General features: G+C 40.2%; 1 protein-coding gene across 1 annotated transcript in view; it reads right to left on the minus strand.

Moving 5' to 3' along the window:
- Positions 1 to 15,178, minus strand: part of LOC126416431 (little elongation complex subunit 2-like) — a 221,806-nt gene that overhangs the window by 15,773 nt on the left and 190,855 nt on the right. Inside the window, exon 10 of the mRNA XM_050084151.1 lies at positions 6,935 to 7,079. Within this exon, the coding sequence (XP_049940108.1) occupies positions 6,935 to 7,079 (145 nt within the window). The remainder of the gene's footprint in view (positions 1 to 6,934; positions 7,080 to 15,178) is intronic.

A 15,178-nucleotide genomic window follows, 5' to 3' on the forward strand; every position in this document is an offset into this window, starting at 1 on the left:
TTCCTAGCTGGCTAAACAATCCCCTCCCTCCGAGCCACTAGCCACCCACCCCCAGTGATTCTCCCTGCCTCCCTATCAAAAGCTGCTGCAAGTGGCACACCGCCACCGGATCACAGTTTTAACACCTTCCAGCAACTAACCACTACATTTAACCACTGAGTTCACACATCCCTCCTCACACATTGCTCCCGTCATAAAGTTTCCATCTCTCTTTTTTCCTATGTATGATGATAACTTACATGTGATCAAACATCTTCACACCACAAAATCATCTGACAGCCTCAGCCAAATTTCTCCTGTTCTTTTCACATTATGAACTCACGTTATACTGTCCACTTCCCCTTATAACTGCCTAATGCTTTCATTTGTCCATTTCCAGCGTCATTTCCCATTTCCTAACAGCATCCCTGCACTAATGTACCCCTGCTCCATCTTTCTGAACCAGTACTGAAAAGTATCCATTTCCATGGTTAAAACCCAGTCCCACATCCTGTTCTTTAAATGCTGTCTGAACTATAGACTCCCCTCCCAAGGGCCTAACCATAAAAATCCCATTCTCTGGATCCCCTTCCTTTCATAATGACCTTGATATTTTCAGATTCTTCAAGTCCCTGTACCTAACAAACCTGGTATCGCAGAAACACCTCTCCATGGCACAGGTATCCCACAACTACCTTTACTCTCTCCACAAGGTACTATTACTGTGCCATCCTTACTATGTACACAACGTTTCCAAAATAGAAACCATTGCACTCCAACAACTGGAGGAGCATTCCAGGTACCATCTCTATAAACTGTCCAACCTGTTGACATCCTATTCCCACTTTGGGACATCACTATCCATCAATACTCATGCTATTCACAGTGAACTCCTTGTCAACCCCTCATAACCTCCAGACCCTGGCTAGATGATATCTTCAATTTACCATTCCTCAAAATTCCCTCCCACAAAATGCAGAACTCAAGCAAACCCAAAACAACGTTGTTAACTTTTCCATCAAGAACCTCAGTCCGCCAGAAGTTTCAGTCTTATCCAAAGGCCTCACATTCAGTCCTGCACCCAACTTTAACCATGTGGAACTTACCACAGACCTATTCTCCTCCTCTGTTTCTACAGTGGAAATACTTGGTCACCAATCTCTCTAACCAATGCCAACCTAATCCCAACATTTAACCTTGCCTCTCCCAGTTCATGTTATCACCCAAGCATGGACCTCCTCCCCTTACACCTAATGATCCCTTGCTCATCTTCCAGGAATCCCTTACCCCCAAAACTGGCCTCACCATCCTTCCCCAGGTCTCTACTTTTCAGCAGAAGAAAGGGCAGTCATACACAACCTGAAAACAGATCTTCATCTAATCATACTCCCTGCAGACACACGCTCCACCATTGCAATGAGGAGTCACAGTGACTACCCGACAGAAAGCCTCTGCAAACTGTAAGACTCCACCTACAAGCTCTGGCACAGTGATCTCACCCCAGAAGTCCAACATAACCTCCAATTCCTACCAAAATCCACAGGCTCTTCCCAGAATCTCTCACCTTAGTGTATATCCCTCCTCCTCCAAACAACACCTGGCAGACCCATCTTCTACACGCTCCCCAGAATCCATAAACCAAACAATCCTGGATGTCCCATTGTAGCTGGCTATTTTGCTACCACTGAAGGAATTTCTGCTCTTGTTGACCAACACCTCCAACCAACGGCACATGTTCTACCATACCCACCTCTCTATGTACCAACGTTCCACAAGCCCATGGTCTTGCCACTATGGACCACTACCTCTCCCAATGTTCTTCAGACTCCAAACCCACCACCTCACTCCTTATACATCTTACCAACTACATCCTAATTCAAAACTACTTCCCCTTTGAAGGAAACGTACACAAATAAATCTGTGGCTCAGCCGTGGGCATCTATATGGCACCTTCCTATGCCAACCTGTTTATGGACCATCTAGAGGAAACCATGGCCTCTCAGAACTCCCACTGCCTAGTCTGGTACAGGATTGTAGACATACCTTCATAATTTGGACCCATGGCCAAGACACCATACCCACATTCATTCACAATCTCATCATCATCTTTTTCATTTGCTTCACCTGTTCCTCCTCTATCCAATGTGCCACATTCCTGGACATTAACCTTCTCCTCTCTCATGGCTATATTCACTCCCCTATCCGCATTAAACACACCAACAATAAACAGTACCTTATTTCAACAGCTGCCATCCTTTCCCCATTAGAAAATCCCTCCCATACAGCCTTGTCACTTGTGGATGATGTATCTTCAGTGACAAGAACTCCCTTGCCCAGTATGCTGAAGGTCTCACCCCCCCCTCATCCACAGACAAATTTCCCATACAATATCCTTACACACCTCCAATCCTAACCCCCTCCCAAGAATCAGCTACAAAAGAGTACCCCCCACCTAATCCAATCCAATCCCACCCGATTGCAACAACTGAACCATACCCATTTATACTAAGTTTATACTAAGATGGTATCTGTTCTTTCGGAAATGTGTGAATGCACAAACAGTGCCCGAACTCTTACGGGAGTATAATGGGCTGAGGCACTATGAATGTAGTATGGGACAATACGTTGAGAATGTGGGTTTCACGGGAGGCTTGCCAGAGATAAATCCCTGCAGTCGCGCTATCCTCTGTGTCCTCGGTGGCTCAGACGGATAGAGCATCTGACATGTAAGCAGGAGATCCCGGGTTCGAGTCCCGGTCGGGGCACATATTTTCATCTGTCCCCGTTGACGTATGTCAACGCCTGTAAGCAGCTAAGGGTGTTCATTTCATTATAATGAACCATATCCTTCACTAGAGTTTTGATTATCTCTCATCCTGCCCTGAAATGAGGGACATCCTACCCAAGATCCTTCCCATCCATTCTAAAGTGGTGTTCCATCCCACCCAACCCACACAATGTCCTAATGTATCACTACACCACTGTCACTCCGAACCTTTAGCCACAAGGTTCATGTCAATGTGCAGACTATGTGCACGACCTACCCAATCCACTCATCCAGCATCTCCTACTCTTGCCACAGGCTTACCCTACCCAGTCAAGGGTCAGGCCACCTGTGACAGCAGCTACGTCATACAGCAAGTCTGCTGCAAACACTCCACAGCCTTTTATGTCAGTATGACTACCAACGAGCTGTCAATCACAATGAATGGCCACTGTCAAACTGTTGTCGAGAACAAAGTTGGCTCTCTGGTGCAATGGCTGCTTTAGAATCTGAGCACCTGTATCCTTCCCTTCACCATCATCTTCTCTTAACTACGCAGATGGGAGTTATTCTTACAACACATCCTGCACTCCGTAATTGTCCTTACCTCAATCTCAGAGCACCTGCTGTCCCTGCACCCTCCACACAGTGGTTTCCCCTTCCTCTGTCCCGTCACCATCCCAATTCACATCCCCACATTACCTTCAGTGTGTGCTGCTCCCCACTGACCCCAGCAACACATGCCTAGCCTATAATACCTGCCACCCCTTGCACCTTCCCCTCCCTGTAAGCCCCTGGTCTCCCACCTCCAGTGCTTCTCCCTGCCTTCCTCTCCCACCTGACACTACCTCCACCACAGCGGTCCACCTGCCAAGAAATAAAGCAATTGGCACTATTAGTCCAGCCGGCGCCATATAGGGGCACAGGCACAAGTGTGTGGGTGTGTGTTTTCTGTATGATATGTATTTTCTTCTAGTTCATCAAAGAATAACTCTGAAACCTAGCAAGTTTTCTTTCTTTCGTGTGTGCCTATTGACAGCTCAGTGCTTCTTTTTTCAGTTAATGGTCTCATTTAACTAAACATACATTTTGTAATCTTGGACTGAAGTCTTTATGCCTGAAACCCAACTGCATTTCATGTGTACAGCCATCACTTCCAACTGACAAATAAAAGAGGGTGAAGTGTTGCGAGTGGTTGCTTAAGAAGATTGTAGATCGCAAATTTGATACTATAAAATATTTTATTAGTGACGGAGCTTCGTGTCACATTTCTGGCCATGTGAATAGCTAGACTAATCACCTCTGGTTCACTGACAATCCTAATTCTGTGCATAAAATCAGTCTTCGCAAAAAGAAAAACTGGACTGAAATGCATGGTTTCTGGTAGTTGAATTATTGACATGAAGTTCTTTGAAACCACTGTCAATAAAGACATTTTCTTCAAATTTTTGAAAATTTTTGCTTTCATGAAAATTCCAACTAAGTACCGCACATTTCAATCAATCCCTGTTTCGTATTCGAAAAGCTTTTGTAAAAGAATGCAGAATAAGCAAAGCTTTGTAACTTACTCATTCACTGGACTTGTCTGGTTGTGAGTCTATTCGGAAATTTAAATAACCCTAAAATACTAGACCAACTAAAGTAAAGCAACACATGAATATTGAAACAATATAAATTACAGTTCTATATAAAAGAAGTTTAAATGTGATTTTACAAGAACTAAAATGCATAGAGGAACAGAGCAACCATTTTCAACATATGTTGTAGTTTTAAAAAATTATTTCTGCTTTTAACTAAAATTGTTGTTCTATGAAAGAATGTGTGTACTATTCACATTTTTATCTTGGAGATCCTACATTAAGCAATTGAGTGAAAGTAAAACAAAAATGCAAGGCGACAAAAACTGAAGAATAATGACACACACACACACACACACACACACACACACACCAGTGAGCCGAAACATTACGACTACCTGCTTAATAAATGTTGGTTCACCTTTAGAACACAGTACAGCAGCAACTGTGCCTGACACAGATTTGGCAAATTGTTTATAGGTGTCCAGAGGTACGTGGCACCGAAATTCTCAAATTATGAGTTGGTGCTTTGTGGGTGTAGCTTTGGCATCTGACAGTGCCCCAGATGTGTTTACTGGGTTCCGGTCAGGCGAATTTGGTGGCTGAGACATCAACCCCAGATTGCTATCATGCCTCAAACCACTATAGCACAATTATGGCCTCATGATAATGAAAGTTATCCTGCTGGCAGAGGCCATTGCCATCAAGGAGACTTCATGCAGCTGGTCGGTAATAATGTTCATGATTTCACAGCTATCATGACCCCTTCAATCACTGCCACAGGAGCCATTGAAGCCCATGTGACTGTCCCCTGTAGCATAATGCTTGCCCCAAAAGCCTGCTTCTAAGGTGTAGTGCATGTTTTGAGTGGCCGTTCACCTGGATGATAAGGTATCCAGGCCTGACCACTGATGTGTGTAATTTTCCACTGATCTACAGTCTAATCTTAATCCTGTGGCTACTGGTGTAGTAACTGACAATGTCATTGGGTCTACATGGAAGCATATAGGGATGGTCTGCAGTGGAGATCCATGTTCAACAATATGAGCTGAACAGTGTGCTCCAAAGAGTTGTGCCATCACCAGCACTGTATTCTGTCATCAGATCGGCCACCTGTCTCGCTTTACTGAATGGGTAAGTCTCTGACCTCCATGTTATGTGATGAGTCATTGATGTCCAACACTGTAGTCAACTTGTGGCTTCATCAACTTCAACCACTTTCCATGGATGCTTACAACAGTAGCCCATGAAGCTTCTCCTTTTCCGAGATGCTCATTCCCATTCCTGGGCCATAACAATAGCCCTTTCTTTAAAAAAATTGCTTATGTCAATGGATTTCCCCATATGTACTTTGTGTCATCACTAGAATGATTCCCCATTTGTCTCTGCTTTCCTTACTACGTAAAGTGCCCACAATGCCACCAGGTGGTGATTAGTATTATTGTGGGCAGTGGCCATAATGTTTTAGCTTATCAGCGTACTTCTATCACACAAATAGTGTTTTAAAATTGTGAGCTGGAGTCTCACAAATTGAGGTGTCTTTTTCTATTCGATATGAATACTTTTTATCATTTCTGTTCCTTTCATTCCCTCATAAGCACTTAATACTCCACAGAGACAAAGCGATAATTATCAACACAAACTCAGTTAAGTACCAAAAATCAGCAGCTCTTATGTTCTTAGAAGAGCACTTTCATAATTCACCTTGTGCGATTCAAGTAGATACACGGAAGACACCAGCGATGACAAGGTTGGATTTCTACCAAGCTCCACACAGTCATAAGATGGGCTATTTCCTTATTGAACTATCCCAAATGTACAGAACCTGCATGCTCACACCCTCACGTTATATAACATTCACTACAACACCAAATTATTGACCACTAATTGCCATTCCTAGCTCTTTATTTTAAATATTATTTGTAATTCATCAAACTACAGCACATTTTGTAGTAGTTATAGTGTACGGTAAAAAAATGCAGAACATGAATTTAAAACACTAAGAAGCTGGCATGAGTAATGTGTCACCTGTGCTACCAAAGGAGTTTCTCAAAGAACTTGAGTTAATTGATCGCAAAAATATTAGATTACATTAGATTTACTTTCACTCCAATTGATCCGTAGTGAGGAGGTCCTCCAGGCTGTAGAACATGTCAGAAAACAATAATACATGACAAATATTTGCAACTAAAACAAATAAGCCAATGCACCTTCCACACGTCCCAAGTGGAATGATCATCCTTTAAAGAAAGAGAAAACTGAACACTATCTGCTGAGAATTCTGCCTGCACAATGCACGGCATAGAAATATTTCATGTGAAATCATGGAATGTAACAATATTATTGCTGCTCACCATATAGCAAAGATGCTGAGTCACAGATAGGCACAACAAAAAGACTGTCAGAAAGTGAGCTTCAGCCAACACCACCTTCATTGAAAATATACGACATGCACACACACATTCATGCAAACGCAACTCACACACACATGACCACAGTGTCTGGCTGCTGAGGCCAGTCTGTGACTCAGCATCTCCTCTATATGGTGAGTGCAAGTATCCTTTCCACAATAGTGTGAGATGTTTCATGTGGTAACTTTTAACAGTTAACTCACCTCTAACCAAATTGCATTTATCCCTGAAATACAGGGAGATCCACTGTCTGCAGACCTCCGACATGGCTGGAAGTTCCATACCATACTCTGACTGATACTCAAGTTTTGATGCCAGACAGACAGGATGAACTTCACCATTAGCTATCTATAAGAAAGAAGAATATATGTTTATTCACATATTATTGAAAACACACTGGTACAAAAACCTGTATTGAATTTTCATCAACATACATAATGAAATATTCATAGACATGGTGACCTCCTTACAACTTACTGCTAAAACATATGACATATGACGTACCATAATATCATGTAATGGTAACTGGATCATTTTAAATGTAACAAAACTAATGAGTTTCTACCAAAAAACAAGAGAAACACTTTGGTTATCAGTTAGGATGAATGACGTAGATGTATGATGTATAGTGGTGACTCACAATATCTTGTTGCAGAGCATGCTCTGCAGCATAACAGTCGTTACCTTGGTGGTTGTTTCACCACAACTGCCATATGGATTATTCCACAGACACCAATTTCTCAGAACTCCGCAGGTAGAATCTGGAATTACAACATCTCTCTGGTTCTTGTCACCCACCTGGCCTTAATTTAAGTGAATCATTTTCTTTAATTTTCTTGTCTCATCATTTACTCTCACTAGCTGTTCCTTTCTTCAGTGCCCCCCCCCCCCCCCCTCCCACTTCTACCACATATACCACACTTAGCTTTCAGCTCTTATTAACTCTTGCACAGTGTTTTTCAGTAATCTCTGTCGCACGGTGTTTTTCAGTAATCTCTGTCTTGCTTATTTATCTATCTTCCACCTTTAAGGTTTCAGGTTTCAAAATCTCATCTGGTGCAGTTCCCAACAATCAGTCTTTTCATTTCATCCTATGTACTATGTCTTCCCTGACCCAGGGTTATAGGCATCTTTTCCAAACTCCACCCATTTCTTAAACCTCACGAGCCCTTTTCCTTCATCCCTCTTCCTTCCCTTTCAACTCTTCTGCCAGAAAGAGCAGCAACTGGCTCCAAAAGCTTGCACATTTCTGTAACCTTGATGTGTGATTCCCCCTGGCATCGCTTGGTGCACAGATTTTTTAAATCTGCCCAATTAAACAGAGTCTGCCAGAAAAATGTATTCCTATTTTAAGGAATGAAAAGTATTACTTATGTGTTTATTTTACATTTCATTATTGAGCATACATCTTGTACAACCTTCAGTTTAGCACTTGTTTACTTTAAATGTTCAAGATGTTCACCATTGGTAGGTATACACATAACAGAGCGATGAACCGTCACCGAAACTATGTCAGTCAATGTTACAGTGGAGATTGCTGCACATGCCGCTGCAATCTCCTGGTGACGTTCCTCCAGCATGCGTGGCTTATGTCGATAGACATTATCTTTCACAGTTCCCCGCAAGTAAAAGTCCATAAGTGTTAGAACTTGCGACCGTAGAGGGAACTCAATGGGCCCTCTTCGTCCAATCTAGTGCCCCAGAAGGTTGTCATTCAGGAAAGCTCGTATGGCTAGGTGGTAGTGTGGTGGCCCCCAGTCCTGTCGGTAAAAGACCACTAAAAAGCATGCATATACCTGGCAAAATTGATATGCATGACATTTCCAGGTAATATGCATGACATTTACAGGTACAATTCTCCAGTGACAATAGCATCAAAGAAAAAAGGTCCTCCTAATCTCCTAGATGATCGTCCACACCACACATGAACCCTGCTATTTTGACAACATTATCCACATAAACATGCAGATTATCCAGGGCCCAGCACACAGTGTTATACCAATTCATGGTTCCATTAAGTTTAAATTGTGTCTCGTCACTCCGCACTACCTTAATCACAAATCGTTCGTCTTATGTTACCATTTACCGACACCATTCGAAAAATTTCATTTGGCAATCAGGATCATCATCATTAATCATGTGCAGTAATCGTGGAATGTAAACTTTCCACTTCACAACTTTCAGAATTCTTCATACACTTGTGCTGTGAAACTCCACTTAATGTGCACATTGCGTAGCAGACTTCTGTGGAGGATTAACAAACTTTTCCAACACGAGAGCCGATGAAGCAGGACTTGTAGTTGTACGTTGTCTTCCTGATCTTCCTATGTGACTATCACAAATTGTTCCATGCAATTCGAACTTGTCAATGATAATTGTTAGGTGGGTTGGCAGTTCTGTTTCAAATTCCCGCCTCCACTGATGTTGCACTTCAACAGTATTATCAAACTTGAAAAACCACTTCACAATACATTTTCATTGCTGGAATGTTAAGCATGCTCCAGCCTTCTTTTCTGGATACCGAGTTGGAAGTACTAACATCTGTTGAACCAAAGACAACACTACAACACTCTCATAACTCAGATCGAACGACAATATTGATATCTTGATAGAGCCTGACAAAGAGTGTATACTTTTTCTGGCAGACTCTGTATTATAGAAACACATATATTGTCATACAACTACCAAGAAGTGATATTGGCGCAACATCCAACTGCCCTCTGCCATGAGTCTTTCAATAACCAGAATTTTTTTAACTCAAAAAAATTCAGATTTTATTCTGGAAAATGAATATTATACACTACCACTTTTATTGGCTGCTGGATTCATAAAAACCTAACTTTTAGTTACAAATGAATGATGTATCACCTTTATATCATGCATAGTTTGATAACAGCATACATTTCATCTTACCCTGACTCCATAGCCCCTGGTGTTTACAGATTGATGAAGAGATGCCATGAATTTAATTGAGCAAAAAGAGCAGTTAGTTCTTTCCATAAAACAAACTGCATGTACTTTTGACTGTAGCAAATTCACACATTTTTCAATGCATTATGGCAAAGCTGTCTCACAGAAACACTCTCACTGCTACAACCATATATGACGGACCCTTGTCAGCCCCCTGCTAGTAGGAATGTCTTGGGTGATCCCCGTCTTAGGTGCTTTCCCTGCTCCCTCAAGATAATTTGTGTAATTACTGCAATGAGGTAATTTGTGTAATTACTGCAATGTGGTTCTGTCCACAGTAATTTAATATCAAATTTGAATTGTCATACTCACCTGATAGCTGAAAATACTAAGAGCGGTTCAAATAACAAAAGACATTAAGGAATCTTGAAATGAGAATGTCCTTTCATCTGTCTCTGAACAAAATTAATCAAAAATCCACATATTTTAAAGGCAAAATAAAAATTCCTGTGCACACAGTTGGTACCTGCGTTGCGAATTTTTCATGAAAACATTGGAATAAAATATCACATGTAGCATTGGCTGATAACATGAAACTACTTGGTAGATGCGATACATACTTGTGTTGTGCTGTGACGCTGCCATCTCAGTGTATATTATCAATGTTTTCTGTATTATGTTCCAACAAGACTGCAGATGTTTTGACTGTTGCTGGGGACTGTATGTGTGAGTGGCTTTATGTTATTTTTTCATTTCCTTTTTCACTTTCATAGTTTTCATATTTATTTGGCTATTGACTTTTTAGGGTTTTTGGATTGCTTTCAACAAAAGTTTTCCTCTGACTTACATTTTATATATTTTTACGCATGTTTACAAGTCATTTGAGATGACATCTTTCATTATTTTGTAATTTTAATATCGATTCTCACTTACATCGTAGCGAATATTTATATTGTATCACTCTGGATCCTCGTAATTCTCCATGTGCTCTTCACAGTGACACCCAAATCAATGTCCTTGCCAAATGCATTCCCACATTATACTAACTTATAACTTTACACAAAGCTAATTCATAACAACCATGCACATGAGCCTACAATGATAGGGTGACATCACAGGCAATATAAATACTGCCCGCAACTAACACATTGTTGTGGGCTCAACTATCATTTATGTGTTATTTGTCTAGATTTTTCATGTCAAAAACTTCAAATAATCAACTGCAAATGGAGCTCAATTATGGTTAATAGCTGTTCTGTAAAGAAATGGTAGTTAATCTAAACCAATGGAAAGACCAAGCGTCAGAAAATTAACTCATCAGCTAATCAACTGTGAATCAAGATGAACTACAGTTTCGTTGCGATAAGTTGGCCCTTTCTTCTGTGCTTCCAGTAACAGAGAAAATCAGCACTAATCTGAAGCTATTCATTTCTATCCAACCATTGCCAATATTTCCACATGTGTCACTTCCGCTTTAATGTAAGAAAAAAATACGAATAATGGTGCCAGCACTGCAGGAAGGAGTTGGTGCTGCCTTCCTCTCACTTTCCCTCCCGCCACAGAAATCCTAATGCAGGGGCATGACACACCTCTTGCTATTCCCAACAGGCACCGTGCTAAGCATGTTCTCATCAGTGAATAACACTCATGAACCAAAAACTATAAAACAAGTTGTTGCATAGGACAGCACAAACATGGTAAAGGTTTATTATTTTATATGTACATGGAGAACTATGCTAAGGGACGTGCTGTGTTTCTAAGATGGGGTGGCAATACAGTAACTTCACAAGATTAAATATCTGCTTGTATGCGAATATATAAGCTTCTTGCTTCAACAGCCTTCACTGGAGAAGCACAATGTCCTCCAATTAAAAGTATATAAAGCTGACGATAGTTATGTGGAAATTCAAACAAATGAAGTATTAACTGAACTGTCATTCTGAATGCATATTTTAGTGTATAAACTTCTCTGTAGTGTTTTTGAGCTCAATATCTCTTACGTTTATTTTGTGTGTGTGTCCAACCATTGCCAATATTTCCATATGTGTCACTTCCTCTCACTTTCCCTCCCGCCACAGAGACTGTGTGTGTGTGTGTGTGTGTGTGTGTGTGTGTGTGTGTGTGTGTGTGTGTGTGTGTGTGTGTGTTAGCATGTGCATCACTTCACTAAAATTAATGATATCAATATAACAGAGGGAAACATTCCACGTGGGAAAAATATATCTAAAAACAAAGATGATGTGACTTACCGAACGAAAGCGCTGGCAGGTCGATAGACACACAAACAAACACAAACATGCACACAAAATTCTAGCTTTCGCAACAAACGGTTGCTTCGTCAGGAAAGAGGGAAGGAGAGGGAAAGACGAAAGGAAGTGGGTTTTAAGGGAGAGGGTAAGGAGTCATTCCAATCCCGGGAGCGGAAAGACTTACCTTAGGGGGGGAAAAAAGGACGGGTATACACTCACACACACACACATATCTATCCACACATATACAGACACAAGAAGACATATTTAAAGACCAATATGATACTACCATACAACTGCTTTCCTGAGTACGGTACTAAAGGAACACGAGTTTAACAAAGTGATGCATAAAGTATAGTGCAGGTAAACAAAAGTTTTCATATCTGCTAATGGGACAAAAAAACAACAACTTTCACTACCGACACTTACTTTTTAAGATGGATTATATTTCCAAATTTGAAATTCATTATATGAAAGGAATGGAAAGTCAAGTGACATATCCATTATCTTGTTTCGAGCAGAAGATGAATGAATAAGCAAATATGGTCAAGAAAGTTAGTTTCAAAGTAAGTTTGTAAAGTAAAAGGTTCACAATTGTGGTGTGCAGGATTTAGTGCATCTCATAATAAAACGAAAACTTTGATGCTGCCAAATTACTAGCATCAACAGCTAGAATGGACAGCCAGTTACAGCATGATGGAGTTTTGTATTGGAAGACTAAAACATAAAGGCAACTATACCTGGGTCAGAACAACCAAGTGAATGACAGCTAGTTGTTTACAAGACAGCTCACACAGCAACAACTAATCGGAGATTAATCTTGGTCGTGCCTTCTGCTTTGTTCTCAGATGTCATATTCCTCTGCCACTGGGACAGTCAACATTTCTACCTACCACACACTTTGGTATCTTGGTTAGCAGGAAAATTTTCTAACCACATACCAATTCTATAATAATCATGATTCATAAAGTCGGGAAGAACTCTACTTTATAAAATGTATAAAGGAGAGTTAGAGCAAGCTAAAGCTTAAAATAATAATTACTTATCAAATACTTTTATTAAAATTTTATGAAAACCCAATGAAGATGTTCTTGAAATCCTTACTGCCTACCACCCACTGTGCAAGTTGGAGCACCCACTAACATGTGAGACCAAGTTGACTACCACTGCTCTACCACATCAGGTGCCAGTTGCCGTAGTCAGCTGCAAACAATGCTTGTGGCAGGTAATATAATAATTTTGGTTTGTTCCCACTCTTTGCTTGTTCCACTTTGTGCTATGATTATTCTATATAACAGAATAACCTAAACGAGTTGTGAGTATAGTGATAAGGGTGTTGTCATCCTGCTAACGGAACTCGATATTTGACAATAACCGGGAACACATGAGTATACCCAGAAAAGAAATGGACAGCTGTTGCTGCAGCAGCCATTTTGTGTATGCAGACAAAAATAAACAATAGCGTGGTCTACCTCCCTTGCTCGACTGTTAATAATCTTGTTATTTTGATTGAGGTGTATATGAACTAGAGGATATGTAGACCCTATCAGGGAAAGGGAAAGACTGGTTTGGAATGTATACCAATAACATAAGCAATGCGCCACAATAAAATTTAATTGCTTTAAAAATAGGTGTGTGCAGGTTAAAACTGTGTTTAAGACTTGTGACACATTAAAAAGTGAACATGGACAATAAAACACTTACATATTAATTATATAGAGTAGCGGCGAGAGCCCTGTGTGGCTCAATGGTCTCCAATTTCTATGGTCCACTATGCAACATTAGAAGGTGGGGAAGAATGAATTCCAACAGTTATTGAATATTGGTCAAAACATCTTTGATTATAAAAAACCAAATTAAACACGGTGCATACTATCATCAGGTGTTTGAGAGTTTCGCATTTTTTCTTTTTTTCAATTTTTAAAAAAAAAATCCCAAATATTTTTGTCAGTCAATGGTCTTGCACGTAAAACGACTTTTTTAACAAGTTCTTGGCAAGTGAAAACATGAAATACATTGCTTTCTCGAAACACCAACCATCAGAAAATCCTGCAGGGTAAATAATGGTAAAACTAACTAGTTACGTAAGACTCATTGGGAGCATCTGTTTAAGTAGTGAGCAAAACTGCTGCCTAAATGTGAAAGATCCTGAATAAATCACCACATATGAGCATGGAAAAGGCTGTTGTGAACTTTTTAAACAGCAGAATAATAGAACAGCCAGTGTCAGCAGGATGAAAATGAACATGCCTGGCTAACTGACTATTCAAGAAATGCGAGTTCATAAGACGTTGGAGAAAAGAAAGGGAAAATCTAAATAATGGATACATAACTGAGGACACAAATGTCCTATTGTTTAAGATTTTTGATAAAAAGCAGATCATTTCACCATCTGACTGCCCCCCCCCCCCCCCCATCTCTCTCTCTCTCTCTCTCTCTGTGTGTGTGTGGGGGGGGGGGGGGGGGGGGGGGTGGCAAATGCACGCACTGACTTCTGTTTTATGCACTTGTCAGTCACCTGCTTATCCACTATTGGCTGTATTGCGACAGCTTCAACTAATAATAAAATATAACTTTGTGTCAGTCATGTGGGCTTTAACTGATTTGCTGTGCTTTTTCACATCCAAACCCTCATCACCTGGTGGGAGATACCCCTTACGTAAAAGCTTCTAGTGTAAAAAGCATTGGTAATTGCTTGTAGCAGCATGAGAGATGTGGTCACTTGATGTACAGAAACAAGCATATTGCCATTAAGATAGCACAACTTTGTTACCGTCTGGTACTCAAAAATTGTTAATTTTGAGTTACATATTTGTACACGTTAAGAATTGTGTCCCACATAAGATAAAAACCCTGTACCTCAATACAAGCATGCTTAGCTCTTCTTTAGCAGAGTATAAAAAACTTGTATCTTGTAACATCCAAATCATAAGGTATGAAACCTCACAGATCAGAAGAATATTTGTGTTTGGAAATTTACAGCACTTTCTTCATTGTTTTGCCAATGCAATACTTACATTGAGTTTTTTGGCAATATATGTATAACATTCTTTGTGGAACTTAAACAGTGTTATAGCACAGTGATTAATACACAATTAATTATTGTTATGTGTGTAGAAAATTAAACAGACTATCCAAAAACAGTAAGTACACAAATAATGAAGTATTTTATTTTCTGTAAGAAAGCAAATTCTCCAACAGAAATAATGTTACTTCATGAAAGGTTAACTTTCATTTTGCAGATACTTCTCTGTGTATGTAAATAGTAATATCATGCTACAGGTCTAT

Source organism: Schistocerca serialis, chromosome 8, assembly GCF_023864345.2.
Source record: "Schistocerca serialis cubense isolate TAMUIC-IGC-003099 chromosome 8, iqSchSeri2.2, whole genome shotgun sequence".
Classification (NCBI taxonomy): Eukaryota; Metazoa; Arthropoda; class Insecta; order Orthoptera; family Acrididae; genus Schistocerca; species Schistocerca serialis.